Source organism: Physeter macrocephalus, chromosome 19, assembly GCF_002837175.3.
Source record: "Physeter macrocephalus isolate SW-GA chromosome 19, ASM283717v5, whole genome shotgun sequence".
NCBI lineage: Eukaryota > Metazoa > Chordata > Mammalia > Artiodactyla > Physeteridae > Physeter > Physeter macrocephalus.
The window spans coordinates 239,520-254,228 of NC_041232.1; the positions used below are offsets into that span (position 1 = coordinate 239,520).

General features: G+C 40.9%; 1 protein-coding gene across 17 annotated transcripts in view; it reads right to left on the reverse strand.

The window, feature by feature from the left end:
* SPIRE1 (spire type actin nucleation factor 1) overlaps positions 1 to 14,709 on the reverse strand; it is a 217,323-nt gene that overhangs the window by 81,448 nt on the left and 121,166 nt on the right. For 13 of the 17 annotated variants that reach the window (XR_008616012.1, XM_024120731.3, XM_028480732.2 and 10 more), the window contains one exon: positions 5,280 to 5,513. Coding sequence is in view for 15 of the 17 variants with exons in the window: in XM_024120731.3 (XP_023976499.1) it covers positions 5,280 to 5,513 (234 nt within the window). In the remaining 2 variants the exon portion in view is untranslated. Of the gene's footprint in view, positions 1 to 5,046; positions 5,138 to 5,279; positions 5,514 to 9,613; positions 10,019 to 14,709 lie in introns of those variants that run through there. The other 4 variants (XM_055080689.1, XM_055080692.1, XM_055080694.1 and 1 more) reach the window with 4 other exon arrangements.

Sequence of the window (14,709 nt, forward strand, 5' to 3'; positions counted from 1 at the left end):
GGCTATTTTACACATTTCCTTCCCAGATCTGGAATTAGCCATTTCTCTAAGGAATTCTGGAATTCTTTTAGTAGGGAATGGTATTCGGAGACCATGAGCTGGTGGCAGCTGTGCTCACTGCTACTATGTGATCGTTGCTTTCCAGGTCTATGTGGTCACGTTTCTGATGCGGTAACAGTTAGGCTCAGTTTGCTTTGGATTTGGGGGGATTATATTTCTACATTCAGTTTTGTTTCATAATTATGTAAAATATTTATATGGTTTCTAAATCAAATCCACAGAATCAAATACACTCATAGATGTGTAGCTTTAATGCCTGTCCTGGTTTCTACTCTGGTTTATCTTTCCTATTTTTTTAAAAAATATATAAACAAATACTTTATATGTATTCTTATCCATACATTTTCTTAGATAAATGCTGGCATACTATACATAATTTTCTACACCTGTTTTCTCATGTAAATGATATATCCTGGAGATCTTTCCGCAGCCCCTTTGATAGTGATGTAGTACACCACTAGTTGGCTGTACCACAGTTAATTCACCATTCCCCTATTAATGGACATCTGGGATATTTCTAGCATTCTGCTATTATAAATAGTGAATAGTTTTAGACTTCTTAATATACTGTCAAATTATTTTATGTAAGAGCTATGTAAATTTACACTGCAGCTATCAATTACTGAGCAAAAAAATTTACCGTAATTTCTAATTTCAACAAAAGTAAATTCTTGCTTTCAAAAGAATGGCAAATGGTATTGCTTTATTTGCATTCGTTGATTAGTAGCGGGGCTGGGTTGTGTAAGAGAACCAGGATCCACCAGGCTGAGTTCAGTGCCCCTCTCTGTGCCCTACAAGCCTCCCATGAACCTGTGCTGGCCCACCATTTTCATATGTTCAGATTATTCTTAAGGGTACCCCTTCTAGAAAGACATCCTCCACATTACAGACATTGAAAATTTTTATTTATTATGATTCTCTTACAGATGGAAGTACAGTATCCTGAAGAAGGAAAGCAGATTACTAATTTACACCAAGGTGTATGGGCTAGTATGGTCCTAGACACCAGGTCCATAATATTTACCTCACTGGGGTTCATTTAACCCCAGTTAAGTTCATCTCCAAGCACCTGATAGAGCGCTCAGAACAAGGAAGGTACACTAAACGCTTCCTAAATATCTGAGAAGGTAAATGAATGCATGAGTAAGCTGAGATTTTTACATTTGTCTCAAATGAAGAACTTTGCTCATGTGCTATTCTCATACTAACTTCATTCATTTCTCAAACACTCCTTTCACTCTTCCTCTCCACACACTGTCTCACGTCCTCCTCTTCCATCATCCTGCCCCTGGTCTCCTTAATCTTCTTTGCCTGCATACTTCACTCTCCATCACCACCACCATTTACTTTACGTCTCCAATCCCTTTTCTTTTCAACTAATGTTAACTGAAGGAATCTTTTCTAGGATATATTTATATATACAAAAATAATTTTTAAGAATGATCTTTTCTTAATACTTCCTGAAAGGCTCCACTTAGTTCTATATGTTTCTCAGCAAATCATATGAAAGAAAAATATTTTAGGTGTTATATTCTTAATTTAAGAGAAGAACACATTCTATAGCTGACATAAATTTGTGCCTGCAATTTATTCTGACCTATATGCAGTGGCAAAAAGCCTTGGAATGACTCAGAAAAAAATGATATATGTGTTTATACTTTACTTGTTTATATCCTGTTTTTCTCCATTACAATTAAGAACCATAAAAACAGAGACCAATTGTATGTTGTTACTGGTATATCCCTAGCACCTAGAAAAATGCCTGGCATATAGTAAGTGCTATTAAATTTTTATTCATGACAAGCACTATACTAGGTACTTTATATTATGTTATTTAATTTAATCTGCACAAAACTCAATCAGGCAGATATTCTCTCTTTACATAAGAATAAGGATCGTAGGATTAAATAATCCAGGGTAAAACAATTGGTACAAAAATGGCAAAACCAGGGTTCCAATCTAAGTCCTACCTGACTATAAACCTCTGAATTTAACTTCCTCTCATTCACTCAGTTCAAAGAAGCTGGACAAGTCACACGCCTCTCTGAGCCTTAGTTCTTTCATTTGTAAAATGGGTATAACAATGCCAACCCAATACCTCACAGCGTTACCATAAGTCTCAGATAACAATGGATGTGAAAGTAATTTTCAAGTGTAACACACCATATACCAAATTGAAAGGCTGGTAGGAATAAACAACTGTTCAGGGGAAAAGTTACACAATAAAAAGGTCTTGCTCACTAAGAATTAAAAACAAATTGTCTGGGGCTTCCCTGGTGGCGCAGTGGTTGCGCGTCCGCCTGCCGATGCAGGGGAACCGGGTTCGCGCCCCGGTCTGGGAGGATCCCACATGCCGCGGAGCGGCTGGGCCCGTGAGCCATGGCCGCTGAGCCTGCGCGTCCGGAGCCTGTGCTCCGCAACGGGAGAGGCCACAACAGAGGGAGGCCCACATACCACAAAAAAACAAACAAACAAACAAACAAATTGTCTCCAAGTTCCTAAATATTCTATTATTTATATTATTCAAACTTAGTTTCACATTTCCACTTTCAGCAAGGAGAAAGAATATATTTCTTCAGTTAATTCTTGTCTTCTCTTCCAACAAGGTAAACAGGAGCCAATTTACTAATTGAAGATTTCAACACACTGAGCAAATCACAAACTCCTATGTGTCACTATTTGACCATGAATAATGGGTTTTATGACATAAAAAATTCAGTTTACTTGTCAAATGTTTCAGCAATTATTTTTCTTCTCATGTAGCTAAAAGAAATATTCAGAACATATTGTTACAGATGTGGAAATTTTTACTGATCAGTTTTGGTTAACATAGAAACTAAGAAACAAGGGGTGAGTATATGATATTCTCCAGTAAAATTCCTAAGAATGGAATTGGTAAACTTAGTTTTCCGCCAATCTATAAAACCTTTCTAAAAAAGCATTTTAATTATTTATTTTTCATATTATGATAGAAATAAGATAGGCAGGAGGGCAGACATAGTAGCTCAAATTAAAAAAACAATAAAACAGTGTAAGAGTTATCAGTTCAAACTGATGAATGTCCAAGAATCTTTGTTTTATAAGTTAACATACTGAATGTCATTGAGTAGAACTGTAAGATTCCAATAACTCTCCAGGCCTCATCTTCCAAATCTGTAGTATACAAGAGCAATCTGGCCATGACATCTGTCATTTGACTGGTGCCAGGGTTAACCTACTGACATGGTTGGTTGGGTGGGTGTCCCCTCCTCCTTCACCTTGCCCTGTTCCCCCCCACAAATACCCACTAAACCACTACCAAAAACTGTTAGCTCAGTTTCAGAGGTATACACAGTTTTGTTTCTTTCTTTTTTTTAAAAATAAATTTATTTATTTATTTTTAAATTTATGGCTGTGTTGGGTCTTCGTTGCTGTGTGCGGGCTTTCTCTAGTTGCAGTGAGCGGGGGTTATTCTTCATTGTAGTGCGCGGGCTTCTCGTTGCGGTGGCTTCTCTTGCTGAAGAGCACGGGCTCTAGGCGCTCAGGCTTCAGTAGCTGTGGCTCGCGGGCTTAGCTGCTCCGTTGCATGTAGGATCTTCCTGGGCCAGGGCTCGAACCCGCGTCCCCCGCATTGGCAGGCGGATTCTTAACTGCTGCCACAGCAGGGAAGTCCCAGTTTTGTTTCTTAATGGAAAACTCTTTACTCTTCATTTATCACAGAATCGAGTATTTTTAGTTCCTTATTCACTTCATTTATGTTTTTTTCATTTGCATCATTTTTTAATTAGATCCACATATAAGTGATATCATATAATATTTGTCTTTCTCTGACTTACTTCACTTAGTATGTTAATCTCTAGGTCCACCCATGTTGTTGCAAATGGCATTATTTTATTCTTTTTATGGCTGAGTAACATTCCACTGTATATATACACCGCATCTTCTTTATCCATTCATCTGTCGATGAACATTTAGGTTGTTTCCATGTCTTGGCTACTGTAAATAATGCTGCAATGAACACTGGAGTGCAAGTATCTTTTTGAATTATGGTTTTCTCCAGATATATGCCCAGGAGTGGGACTGCTGGATCATATGGCAACTCTATTTTTAGTTTTTTAAGGAACCTCCATACTATTTTCCATAGTGGCTGTACCAATTAACATTCCCAGCAACAGTAAAGAAGGGTTCCCTCTTCTCCACACCCTCTCTAGCATTTATTGTTTGTAGATTTTTTGATGATGGCCATTCTGACCATATAGTTATAGTTTTGATTTACATTTCTCTAATAATTAGTGATGTTGAGCATCTTTTCATGTGCTTTTTGGACACCTGTCTATCTTCTTTGGAGAAATGTCTATTTAGATCTTCTGCCCATTTTTTGATTGGGTTATCTGGTTTTTTGATATAGAGCTGCATGAGCTGTTTGTATATTTTGGAGATTAATCCCCTGTTGGTTGCTTCATTTGCAAATATTTTCTCCCATTCTGTGGGTTGTCTTTTCATTTTGTTTATGATTTCCTTTGCTATGCAAAAGTTTTTAAGTTTAATTAGGTACCATTTGTTTATTTTTGTTTTTATTTTCATTACACTAGGAGGTGGATCAAAAAAGATATTGCTGCGATTTATGTCAGAGAGTGTTCTGCCTATGTTTTCCTCTAAAAGTTTTATAGTATCCGGACTTACATTTAGGTCTTTAATCCACTGAGTTTATTTTTGTGTATGGTGTTAGAGAGTGTTCTAATCTACAGATTCAATGAAATCCATATCAAATTACCAATGGCATTTTTCACATAAGTAGAACAAAAAATTTTTAAATTTGTATGGAAACACAAAGGACCCTGAACAGCCAAATCAATCTTGAGAAAGAAAAACAGCTGGATGAATCAGGCTCCCTGACTTCAGACTATACTACAAAGCTACAGTAATCAAAACAGTATGGTCCTAGCACAAAAACAGAAATATAGATCAATGGAACAGGACAGAAAGCCCAGAGATAAACCCACGCACCTATGGTCAACTAATCTATGACAGGGAGGCAAGGATATATGATGGAGAAAAGACAGTCTCTTCAATAGGTGGTGCTGGGAAAACTGGACAGCTACATGTAAAAGAATGAAATTAGAACACATTTCACTTATAGCTGAAAGTCTAAGAACTATTATCAAATGCTAAATCACCATTCAGTTTTTTTAAGTGAAATAACAACTCTTCAAAGAAAGAGGTACTATTGTAAACTTTACCTTCATGACATCTCTATAGGACCGGATTGCTGAGATTTTTCTCTTCTCATCTTCCTCCTCCTCCAGACCTTCATCTGCAGCCTCATAGCCCTCATCATTGCTGCCATCAGCCTCTACCGTGTTGGCCATGCGATCGATGAGCTGCTCCAGGGGAGGGCTTAATTCCCTTTCTTCATTCTCCTTCAAGCCATAGTCCAGTGCCTTATAAATAATAATTCCCAAAGATTCAATAACCTAGGAACATTAAGGAAGGTGGTTAATAGAGACGACTAAACATTTTTATAGAACTAACTGTAAGGCATAAAATATTTAGTATGATATAAGCTAGGTCTAATTTATTCCATTTCAGAAACATGACAAATTAAATTTGCAGAGATATTTAAAAGTCTCAACTATGCTTTTAAAAAAATCTCAGATGGAAATTTTTGTGTGATTTCTTCAAACCAGTATGTAACACATATAAAAACGCTTTTCATGTTTCTTAGATTTATATCATACACTAAAATCTGTATTCTCCATTTATATAAAATACCAACAATACCAACCAGGTTGATTTTCCACATTTCCAAAAGATATTTTTGAGAACGGACAGAGTTATCAAAGATCATATCCATTCAGAACTCTTATGGCAATGCTTATCTAATTAGGGATTTCATAGACATACCAAGGATCTGAGACTGAAAAATCAATGATTGGTAGCAGCTAATGTAAGCTTAAACAACAACAATAACAAAATCTATTGATAGCCATATACGTACTGCTCATTGAGTTCCATTCAATTATTAGAAACACATATCCCTCATATGATGCTAACAAGTGAGAGACTTTCAAACTCTGAACTTTCAGTGTAGTGCATAGATAATCCTCCCTGCCACTCACCTCCACCACTACTATCTCCCAAGAAATACGAACCTGATTTATGAACACTGAATATACATCCCTGTCTACTATCACCCTGACAAATGCTTTGGGCTTTGGCCAATACAAGGAATTCTACTTTATTCTGCAACACTACCTTCTTTTCTGCTCAGAAAAATCACAGATAAATAACTCTTTTTAAAAATTTTTTACAATGCCAACAGCTCATTTTACCCTAGCTATTTTGGAGGGAAGAACACAGGAAATGAAGCCAAAGATGTAAGATTTTGCCACTCTTACCACTAACCATTTGACTCAGGGCAATTATTTATTTTAGTTAAATTATTTATTTTCTTATCTGTAAAATGGGTATCAATGATATCTACATCTCATGGGGTTTTGTTAAGACTAAATGCATTTGCTACATGTGGAAGTTCTTAGTACATGATTTCTAACACACACTGAATAAACGTTATCTGCCTCCAGCTCACCCTTTTCCAATGTTTATACAGTTAATATACAGACATGCACACATCTTTCCTTCCCTTTATTCCATTTGTAGCCATAGTCAGTGCTGTGTTGTTGTTTTTTTAAGTTGTTTATTTGGTACCAAAAAAAAGGAAAAGACAGAAGTTTTGACGGTGAGTTAAATACATGGAGTCACTGTCAGCATATATTATAGCCCTTAAAAGCACTCAAGCATTCACTCAAAAAATCTCCACAAAATCTGAAATCTACCTTATCAAGTGAAATAATATTTTCTCAACACAAATTTCACAATGAATAAAAGACTTATAAATTCTCAGCTTCTAATTTTTAAATAATACTGGGTTGTTTTTTGGTAATATTTCTCATTGAAAATATGTAATATTTTCATTAGTTTTTAATGGTCTGACTGGAACTCTAACCACTATTTTCAAAGTTGTTCTGTGTGACAATGGATCTTCTGAGTTCCAAGTCAGCTGACTACTTTGGTCACCTCTTCTGGGGACCAAACCTCCCTCGACACCCCACCTCCATCCACCCATCTGTCCTGGAGAGGGTACCTGTTCTGTGTTTCCCTGGCAGAAGGTCCACACAGCCAGGGACACTCTCACCACAGGCAGGCACTACACTTAGGGCAGGGATTTTACCTTTCAGTTCAATGTCAGCAGAGCCTGGCATTGTGATGTACGTGTAATAAAAACCCGTCGACTTGAACCTAGAGCAATCACTTTAATAATCAGAGCATCATAGCTAACATAGTGAAAACCTTAGACATCAAGAAAAGTTAAATTATGTTCAGTACATTCTTTTTAAGGCTGAGAAGGATTTATTTATTTACTTACTTATTTATTTGACTATGCTAGGTCTTAGTTGCAGCACGTGGGATCTTTGTTGCCACGTGTGGGATATTTAATTGCGGCACACAGGATCTTTCAGTTGTGGAATGTGAACTCTTAGTTGCGGCATGTGGGATCTAGTTCCCTGACCAGGGATCAAACCTGGGCCCCCTGCATTGGGAGCACGGAGTCTTAGCCACTGGACCACCATGGAAGTCCCAAGGCCGAGAAGGTCTTAATGCAATTATTCTCGCATAGAAGCTACATTTAACTGAGAGTCTTACATGCTTGGATGAATCTAGCCATCTATATCCCTACCCCACCCCCACCCGAGCTGAAAAAAAGAATCCACAGTAAATACCAACACCAATGATGGCTTCGACCTTAGAAAGGACCCCAGAGCTGCCCAGCAAGCTTCATCCCCTTCCCCACTCAGGATTTTCCCTCAAGGGGCCGTCTGCTCCTCAACTCTGCAGACCTCCAACACCCCTTCTGCCTCTCTGGGTCTCAGCTGATAACTCTCCTTCATACTCCACTGCAAAGTGAAAGTCCCTAGATGAAAATGCACTCATTTTCCCACCTTCAAACGCACAATATGATAGGCATCTACACTTACTTTGCCCTTCCTTCCTTTCACAGTGAAGGAAGTGTCTCTCTTCCTATCAGAGGTCAATCCCACTCTCCCTGAACCTACCTCTCATACCCCTCCAGCCACAATCCCATTTCTGTGCTCCCTTTCCCAGCAAAGCTTCTCATAAGGGGCCATCTTACACATACTGTCTCTCTTTTCTCTCCTTCTATTCACTGTTTAAGCCATTCCAGTCTGACATCTAATCTTTTGAAGCCTCTGAAACCACAGGTAAAATCACAAACAATCTCTATATGCCAAAACTATTGAACAAATCTGTCCTCATCCCAAATGGCTGTTCAGTGGTATCAGACACAACTGACAACAGTCTTCTGTTCTAAGGACTCTGGACTTCTGATTTCCTCTCAACTCAGCAGCTCCTCCTCCTCAGTCTGCCTGTAGGTACCTTCTCCTGCAGTTGCATAAATGATGGAGTTCCTCAGAGTTCACGCATTCTACTCTCTTCCATGGTCTCTTGCAAAGTACTTTTATCCATTACCAGTTCTACAAATGTGATATGTGCTCTGCTGTTTCCTTAACTTATATATCTAGCTCAGAGAAACTTGTTGCCTAGGTAGCTGAAAGAGCCTAACTGGTCTTCCTTTCCCCAGTATCTCTTCATTTCTATTCATTGTATACAGTGATGCAGGATTAATCTTTCCAAAGTGGTTTCAAACTATTTAACCTAGCAGTGACTAAATCTATATCAATCAGGATTAACCAAATGTGTATTAGGTCAGGGCTCTCTAGAGAGAACCAATAGGATGTATATATTTATACAGAGAGCGATTTACCCTAAGGAATTGGCTCGTGCAGTCATGGAGACCAATAAGTCCCAAATCTGCAGGGTGAGTTAGGAGGCTGGAGACCCAGGAGAGCCGATGGAATGGTTCCCAGTCCAAAGGCCAGCAAATGTGAGACCCAGGAAGAGCCAATATTTCAATTTGACTCCGAAGGCAGGAAAAAAGCCAATGTTCCAGTCCAAAAGCCATCAGGAAAAATTTTCTCTCTTACAGGAGGTCAGCTTTTTGTTCTATTCAGGCCTTCAACAGATTGGATGAGGCCCATCCACATTAGGAAGGACAGTCTGCTTTGCTCAGTCTACTAATTTAAATGTTAGTCTCATTCAAAAACACCTTCATGGAAACACCTAGAATAATGCTTGTTCAAATATCTGGGCAGCCCATGACTCAGTCAAGTTGACACATAAAACTAATTCCTTGTCAACTTGGCACTCATAAAGGTCTCCTTAAACCTTCATCACCAAAAGAAGACAATAACAAGGTCACAATTCCACCTAACATGACACAACTCTCTCACATACAACCAAAAATCACTAACCCCTTCACAAGAGGATCAAAATCCTTGAGTGATTTTTACTCTTCTCCTTTGATATCCCACAACTTTAAATGTAAAGTTAATAATACCTAAGTATTATGTATAAAATCAATACATCTTATGTTATATAATAAAGGGATCAGAGAGGGAAGAAAACAGAGATACTTGAGATACACATACATACATACATACATACTCGGAGGAAATACTCATGACAACTGCAGTCCTCGGGTCTGTAACTGCTCATGTGGTCATAGATGGTATTTATAACCACCTTCTTCCAGTATCCATTCCACATTCCCTTTGGCTTTAGTAAGCACCTCAGCTGGTCGTGGTTCTTTCCTTGGTGGTGTGACATAAACCTTCATTCCTGCCATTAGTAGTCCTGCCTGGATTGGGTTGTGGTTCTCCCCTGATTTTAATCACAGGGCATGGTAATTCTAAGAGACACCTTAAGGGCTCTCCTCTATTCCAGACATACTCTTCCTTAGCTCCACTGAGGAGGAGCAGCCCAATTTCCCCTTGGGAATCAGGGCCAGTCACCCCAGACAGCACGGTAACTCCTTCTTTGCCTACTGAATCACAGGAATGAGGAACCTGAAGTGACGAGAAGCAGTCTTAACTTCCAATTCAATGGACTCATTGTTGTGTCTCCTGATGGAATTAGGACCTTCAGGCCAGCCGAGCAGAGGCAGAGCAGGAACAGGAAGCAAAAATGTCGCTGTGGGTCACTAGGGGCAATGGTGAGTGGTGGCCCTCCCATTTCTACCCCTTGATTCCTGACTTTGAGAAAAACAGCACCATATATTGGAGAACCCTACCCCAGCCCTGCAAGGGACTGCCACCTAGCTGTCACTGTAACAGAGTCTTTCAAAAGGCCATTCCACCATTCTATCACGACTGCTGCTTCAGGACGGCGGGGAACAGAGGAAGACCAGTGAATTCCATGGGCAGGGGCCCACTGCCATACTTCATTTGCTGTGATGAGAGTTCCTAGATCAGAAGCAATGCTGTGTGGACCCCATGATGGCAATCTGTAAGTCCATGGATGGGAGTTTTGGAAGAAGCACTGCATGAGGGAAGGTAAGTCCATACCCAGAGTCAATGTGTCTTCCAGGAAGGACAGAATACTGCCCCTTCCATGATGGAAGTGGTCCAACGTAATCAACCTGCCACGAGGTAGCTGGCTGGTCACCCTGGGGAATGATGCCATACTGGGGACTCAGTGCTGGTGTCTGCTGCTTCAGACTGGGCACTCAGTGGCGGCCGTAGCCAGGTTAGGCTTGGGTGAGTGGAAATCCATGTGTATCCCCCACCCCTGTCCCTGTAGCCAAGTCCATGAGCCCACTGGGTGATGACAGGGGTGGCTGGGTGGTGTCCATACAATGGGTCATCCTATCCACTTGAATATTAAAATCCTCCTCTGCTGAGGTCACTCTTTGGTGAGCATTCACATGGGACACACATATCTTCATGTTTTTTGCCCATTCAGGGAGGTCTATCCACATACCTCTCCCCAAATTTCCTTGTCACCAACTTTCCAGTCATGTTCCTTCCAAGTCCTTGACCATCAAGTCACAGCCCAGGGATCGGTGTACAGTTGTACCTCTGACCATTTCTCTTTCAAGGAACAACCAGGTGCACTGCTGGAAGTTCTGCCCACCAGGAGGGCTTCTGCTCACCGCTGTCCTTCGGGGGTGCCCCAGAGACGGGCGGCAGTGCTGCAGCTGGTGCCCGCAGGTCAGGCAGAACCGTCTGTCTATCTGGCCTGAGTTTTCTCTTCCTCAGTCAACTGACTGTGGGCAACACCCCATGAGGCCACAGGCAGGGACTGAAACAGAGAAGATAGTGTGTGGCGGGAGGCAACGACTCCACTCAAAACTAGCAGTTTTCTGGGTCACTTGGTAAATGGGCTGGAGTAGCACTCAAGTGAGGAATATGCTGCCTTCAAAGTCCAAAGAGGCCACCAGGATTTGTGCCTCTTTTTTGGTTGCAGGAGGGGCCTTGGAAGGGTTATCTTGGCATGCCCCACATCACTGGACTCCTAGAAATTTCACTGAGGCAGACGGTCCCTGAATTTTTGTCAGATTTATTTCCCGCTCTCTGACACACAAACGTCTTGCCAGTAAGTTTGGCATAGTTGCTACTTCTCGCTCACTAGATCCAATCAGCATAATGTCAGGAATAATGGGCGAGTGTGGTATCTTGTGGAAGAGAAAGGCAATCAGGACCCCTGTGAACTAAATTATGACACAGGGCTGGAGAGCTGATACACCCGAGGTAGGTCAGTGAAGGTGCAGCACTGGCCTTGCCAGATGAAAGTAAACTGCTTTTAGTGGTCTTTATTGACAGGTACGGCGAGAAAGGCGTTTGTCAGGTCAATAGCTGTATACTAGGTGCCAGGGGATGTGTAAGTTGCCAAGCAATGAAGCCACATCTGGTACAGCAGCTGCAACTGGAGCCACCACCTGGCTAAACTTACAATAATCTCCAAGATCCATCATTCTTCTGCACAAGCCAAATAGGCAGGTTGAATGGAGCTGTGGTGGGAGTCAGCACGCCTGCATCTTTCAAGTCCTGGATGGTAACACTAATCTCCGCAGTCCCTCCAGGAATGCGGCGTTGTTGCTTTTGGTGTACTATTTTCCTAGGTAGAGGCCACTCTGCTGGCTTCTACTTCGTCTTCCCTACATACCAGCCCTTACTTCACAGGTCAGGGAACAAGACCTGTGAGGATGTCTATGCACTCCAGAATTGAAGAGATGACTGGGGAAATAACCAGATTCAGGATGGGTTCAGGAGTGCACTGGCCTCACTGTGAGACAGATCTGAACTAAAACTCTAGTGATCATCCGACCTCCATAAGCACTGTTCTAACTGCTGTACTGCGGTCACATTTTGAGTCTCCTAGAATCAGTGTCAGTTCATAGCCAGTGTCCAGTATTCCCCAAAAGGTCTGCTTGTTTCCTCTTCTCCAATGCTCAGTTACCCTGGTAAAAGGCTGTAGGTCCCTTTGGGGAAGGCTGGGAGAAAGATGAACAATGGAAATATCTGGCAGCATATTGGGGTCCTCTACCCAAGGGGACCTCGTCTCTCCTTCATTCAAAGGATTCTGGGCCTGTAAACGGCTCAAGTCTGGGAATTGATTGAGAAGCCATGACTCTCAGTTTTTATGATTCAAAAGTTAGACTTCTGTTCACTTAACCTAGAACTTTTCTGTTTATACCTATCAAGTGAGAATTTAGTGGGCTTCCTTCCTATCTATGTCACTTCTAAGAACACCATGATCAAGTAGCTAATGCCATAGGTCTCTGGGAGTCAGAGTATTCTAAATGCTGCTTTAAAAAATAAATAAATAAATGCTGCTTTGACTCTGCAGTGTATTATGGTGACCACACCCACCGTGCCTTGTTGGTGTAGCTAAGTGCTACCACTGCAGGATCCAGTTATTCCCATTGCCTTTAGGTTTCCCAATTCAGTGACTGCAGTTCCCCCTCTGTAAGATCTAACCTACAAAGGAGGATGATCATAAAGCTCTTCAAGGGTACCAGGGGCCCCCTCATAAATTTATTTCTCACAATCACGGTAAAAGCTGTGTCTTCTAGACATTCCCAGGGTGGGTGAGTAGATCTTAAATGACAAATCCACTCATAACTTTTTTCTCACTTGCTATAACTTTTCAACCTAATATTCTTTTTTTTTTTAATTTTCTTTTATTATCAGTCATGAGCGCTGTTATCCGAATATACTAATTTCTTATTCTTTCCTTTAAATGCTCTACACTTTGTCCCTATGCTAGTATTCAGCATCATTCCTATTTTCTACATGGTCTTTCCCCTGTATTTTTGTATGCCCAAATCCTACTCATTTTTCCATCCCCCTACTCAAAGCAATCTCCTCCATGGAAGACTCGTTAACCCTGATTTTACCATCACATCACAGCCTCTACCTATCCTTTTTTCCTAGATGAAAACAGTAATTTTTTCTTCAGACTAGCCATGACATTGACTTACACGCTTATGTGCTTACATTTCACTTTTTAAACTTGGGTTACAGTTAATTATGTATATATCTTAATCCCCCAACAAGACTAAGCTCCTTGATGGCAAAATCTTCTATGATTCATCTTTATATCTTTTTTTTTTTTTTTGCGGTACGCGGGGCTCTCACTGTTGTGGCCGCTCCCGTTGTGGCCTCTCCGGAGCACAGGCTCCGGACGCACAGGCTCAGCGGCCATGGCTCACGGGCCCAGCCACTCCGCGGCATGTGGGATCTTCCTGGACCGGGGCACGAACCTGTGTCCCCTGCATCGGCAGGCGGACTCTCAACCACTGCGCCACCAGGGAAACCCCCATCTTTATATCTTAACATTATTTTATAAACAGCAAAGACTCAATAGTTAATAAATGAATTAACCAAAATATAAATTCCTTCCACTCATATGGAAGTGGACATGTATGATTGACAGCTGGATACAGATTTTATGGATAGAAGCCATGCCACCTAGTGGCATCCCAGCCCCAAACAGCTCTGAAACATTTTGGAGGGTGTCTTAGCTCAAGGATAGACTACATCCAACCTGGTTTAAATGTCCCAAACCTATTCACCATTCCTGATTTAAACTTGAGCCATGCAGCAGTTCTATATTTAACCCAACCTCTTAGAAACATAGCATAACAAGGCTGGGCATTATTAGACTGACATGTACACCAGATGACTCACCACTTTCACGGACTAAGGGAACCTCTAGCCTTTTGCTAGAGAAGCATATACCTAGTTCTTCACACACAGTCTTGAGCTGGGGATAAAGGGCTGACCACCCAAAAAATAACTGAAACATAATAGTACCTGGACATACCAGCTTGCCTAAATATATACTTATTTATACTAATTTTAGAAGCTCATTTTCCAAAACTTGTGGAAATGTTAAGAAAATCCAAGAGAAAGAGCAGTATCAGATCTGAAATATTAATGAGTCACCAGTCTCCAAAGAGCTGGAAAATCATCGGTCATGTCCTGTCACAGTGGCACCTCTAACATTCATTAAAGTGAGCAGGAAGTGCAGTATAAAACCTTAACGTTAAATGGAACAAGTGAAGCACAGAAAGCTGTGGTTTTTAAGCCTAACTGATTGACAAAGGGTGGGAGAAGAAGGTATTAAATAAAACCACACATTCCAAAATTTAAGGCTGCTACGTCATGCCTAATTACCTCTCAGCTAGAGACAGGCGGCTATGAAGCCCATGGCTCTGGGGTAACAAGACACAGGAATGGAACTGCCTGG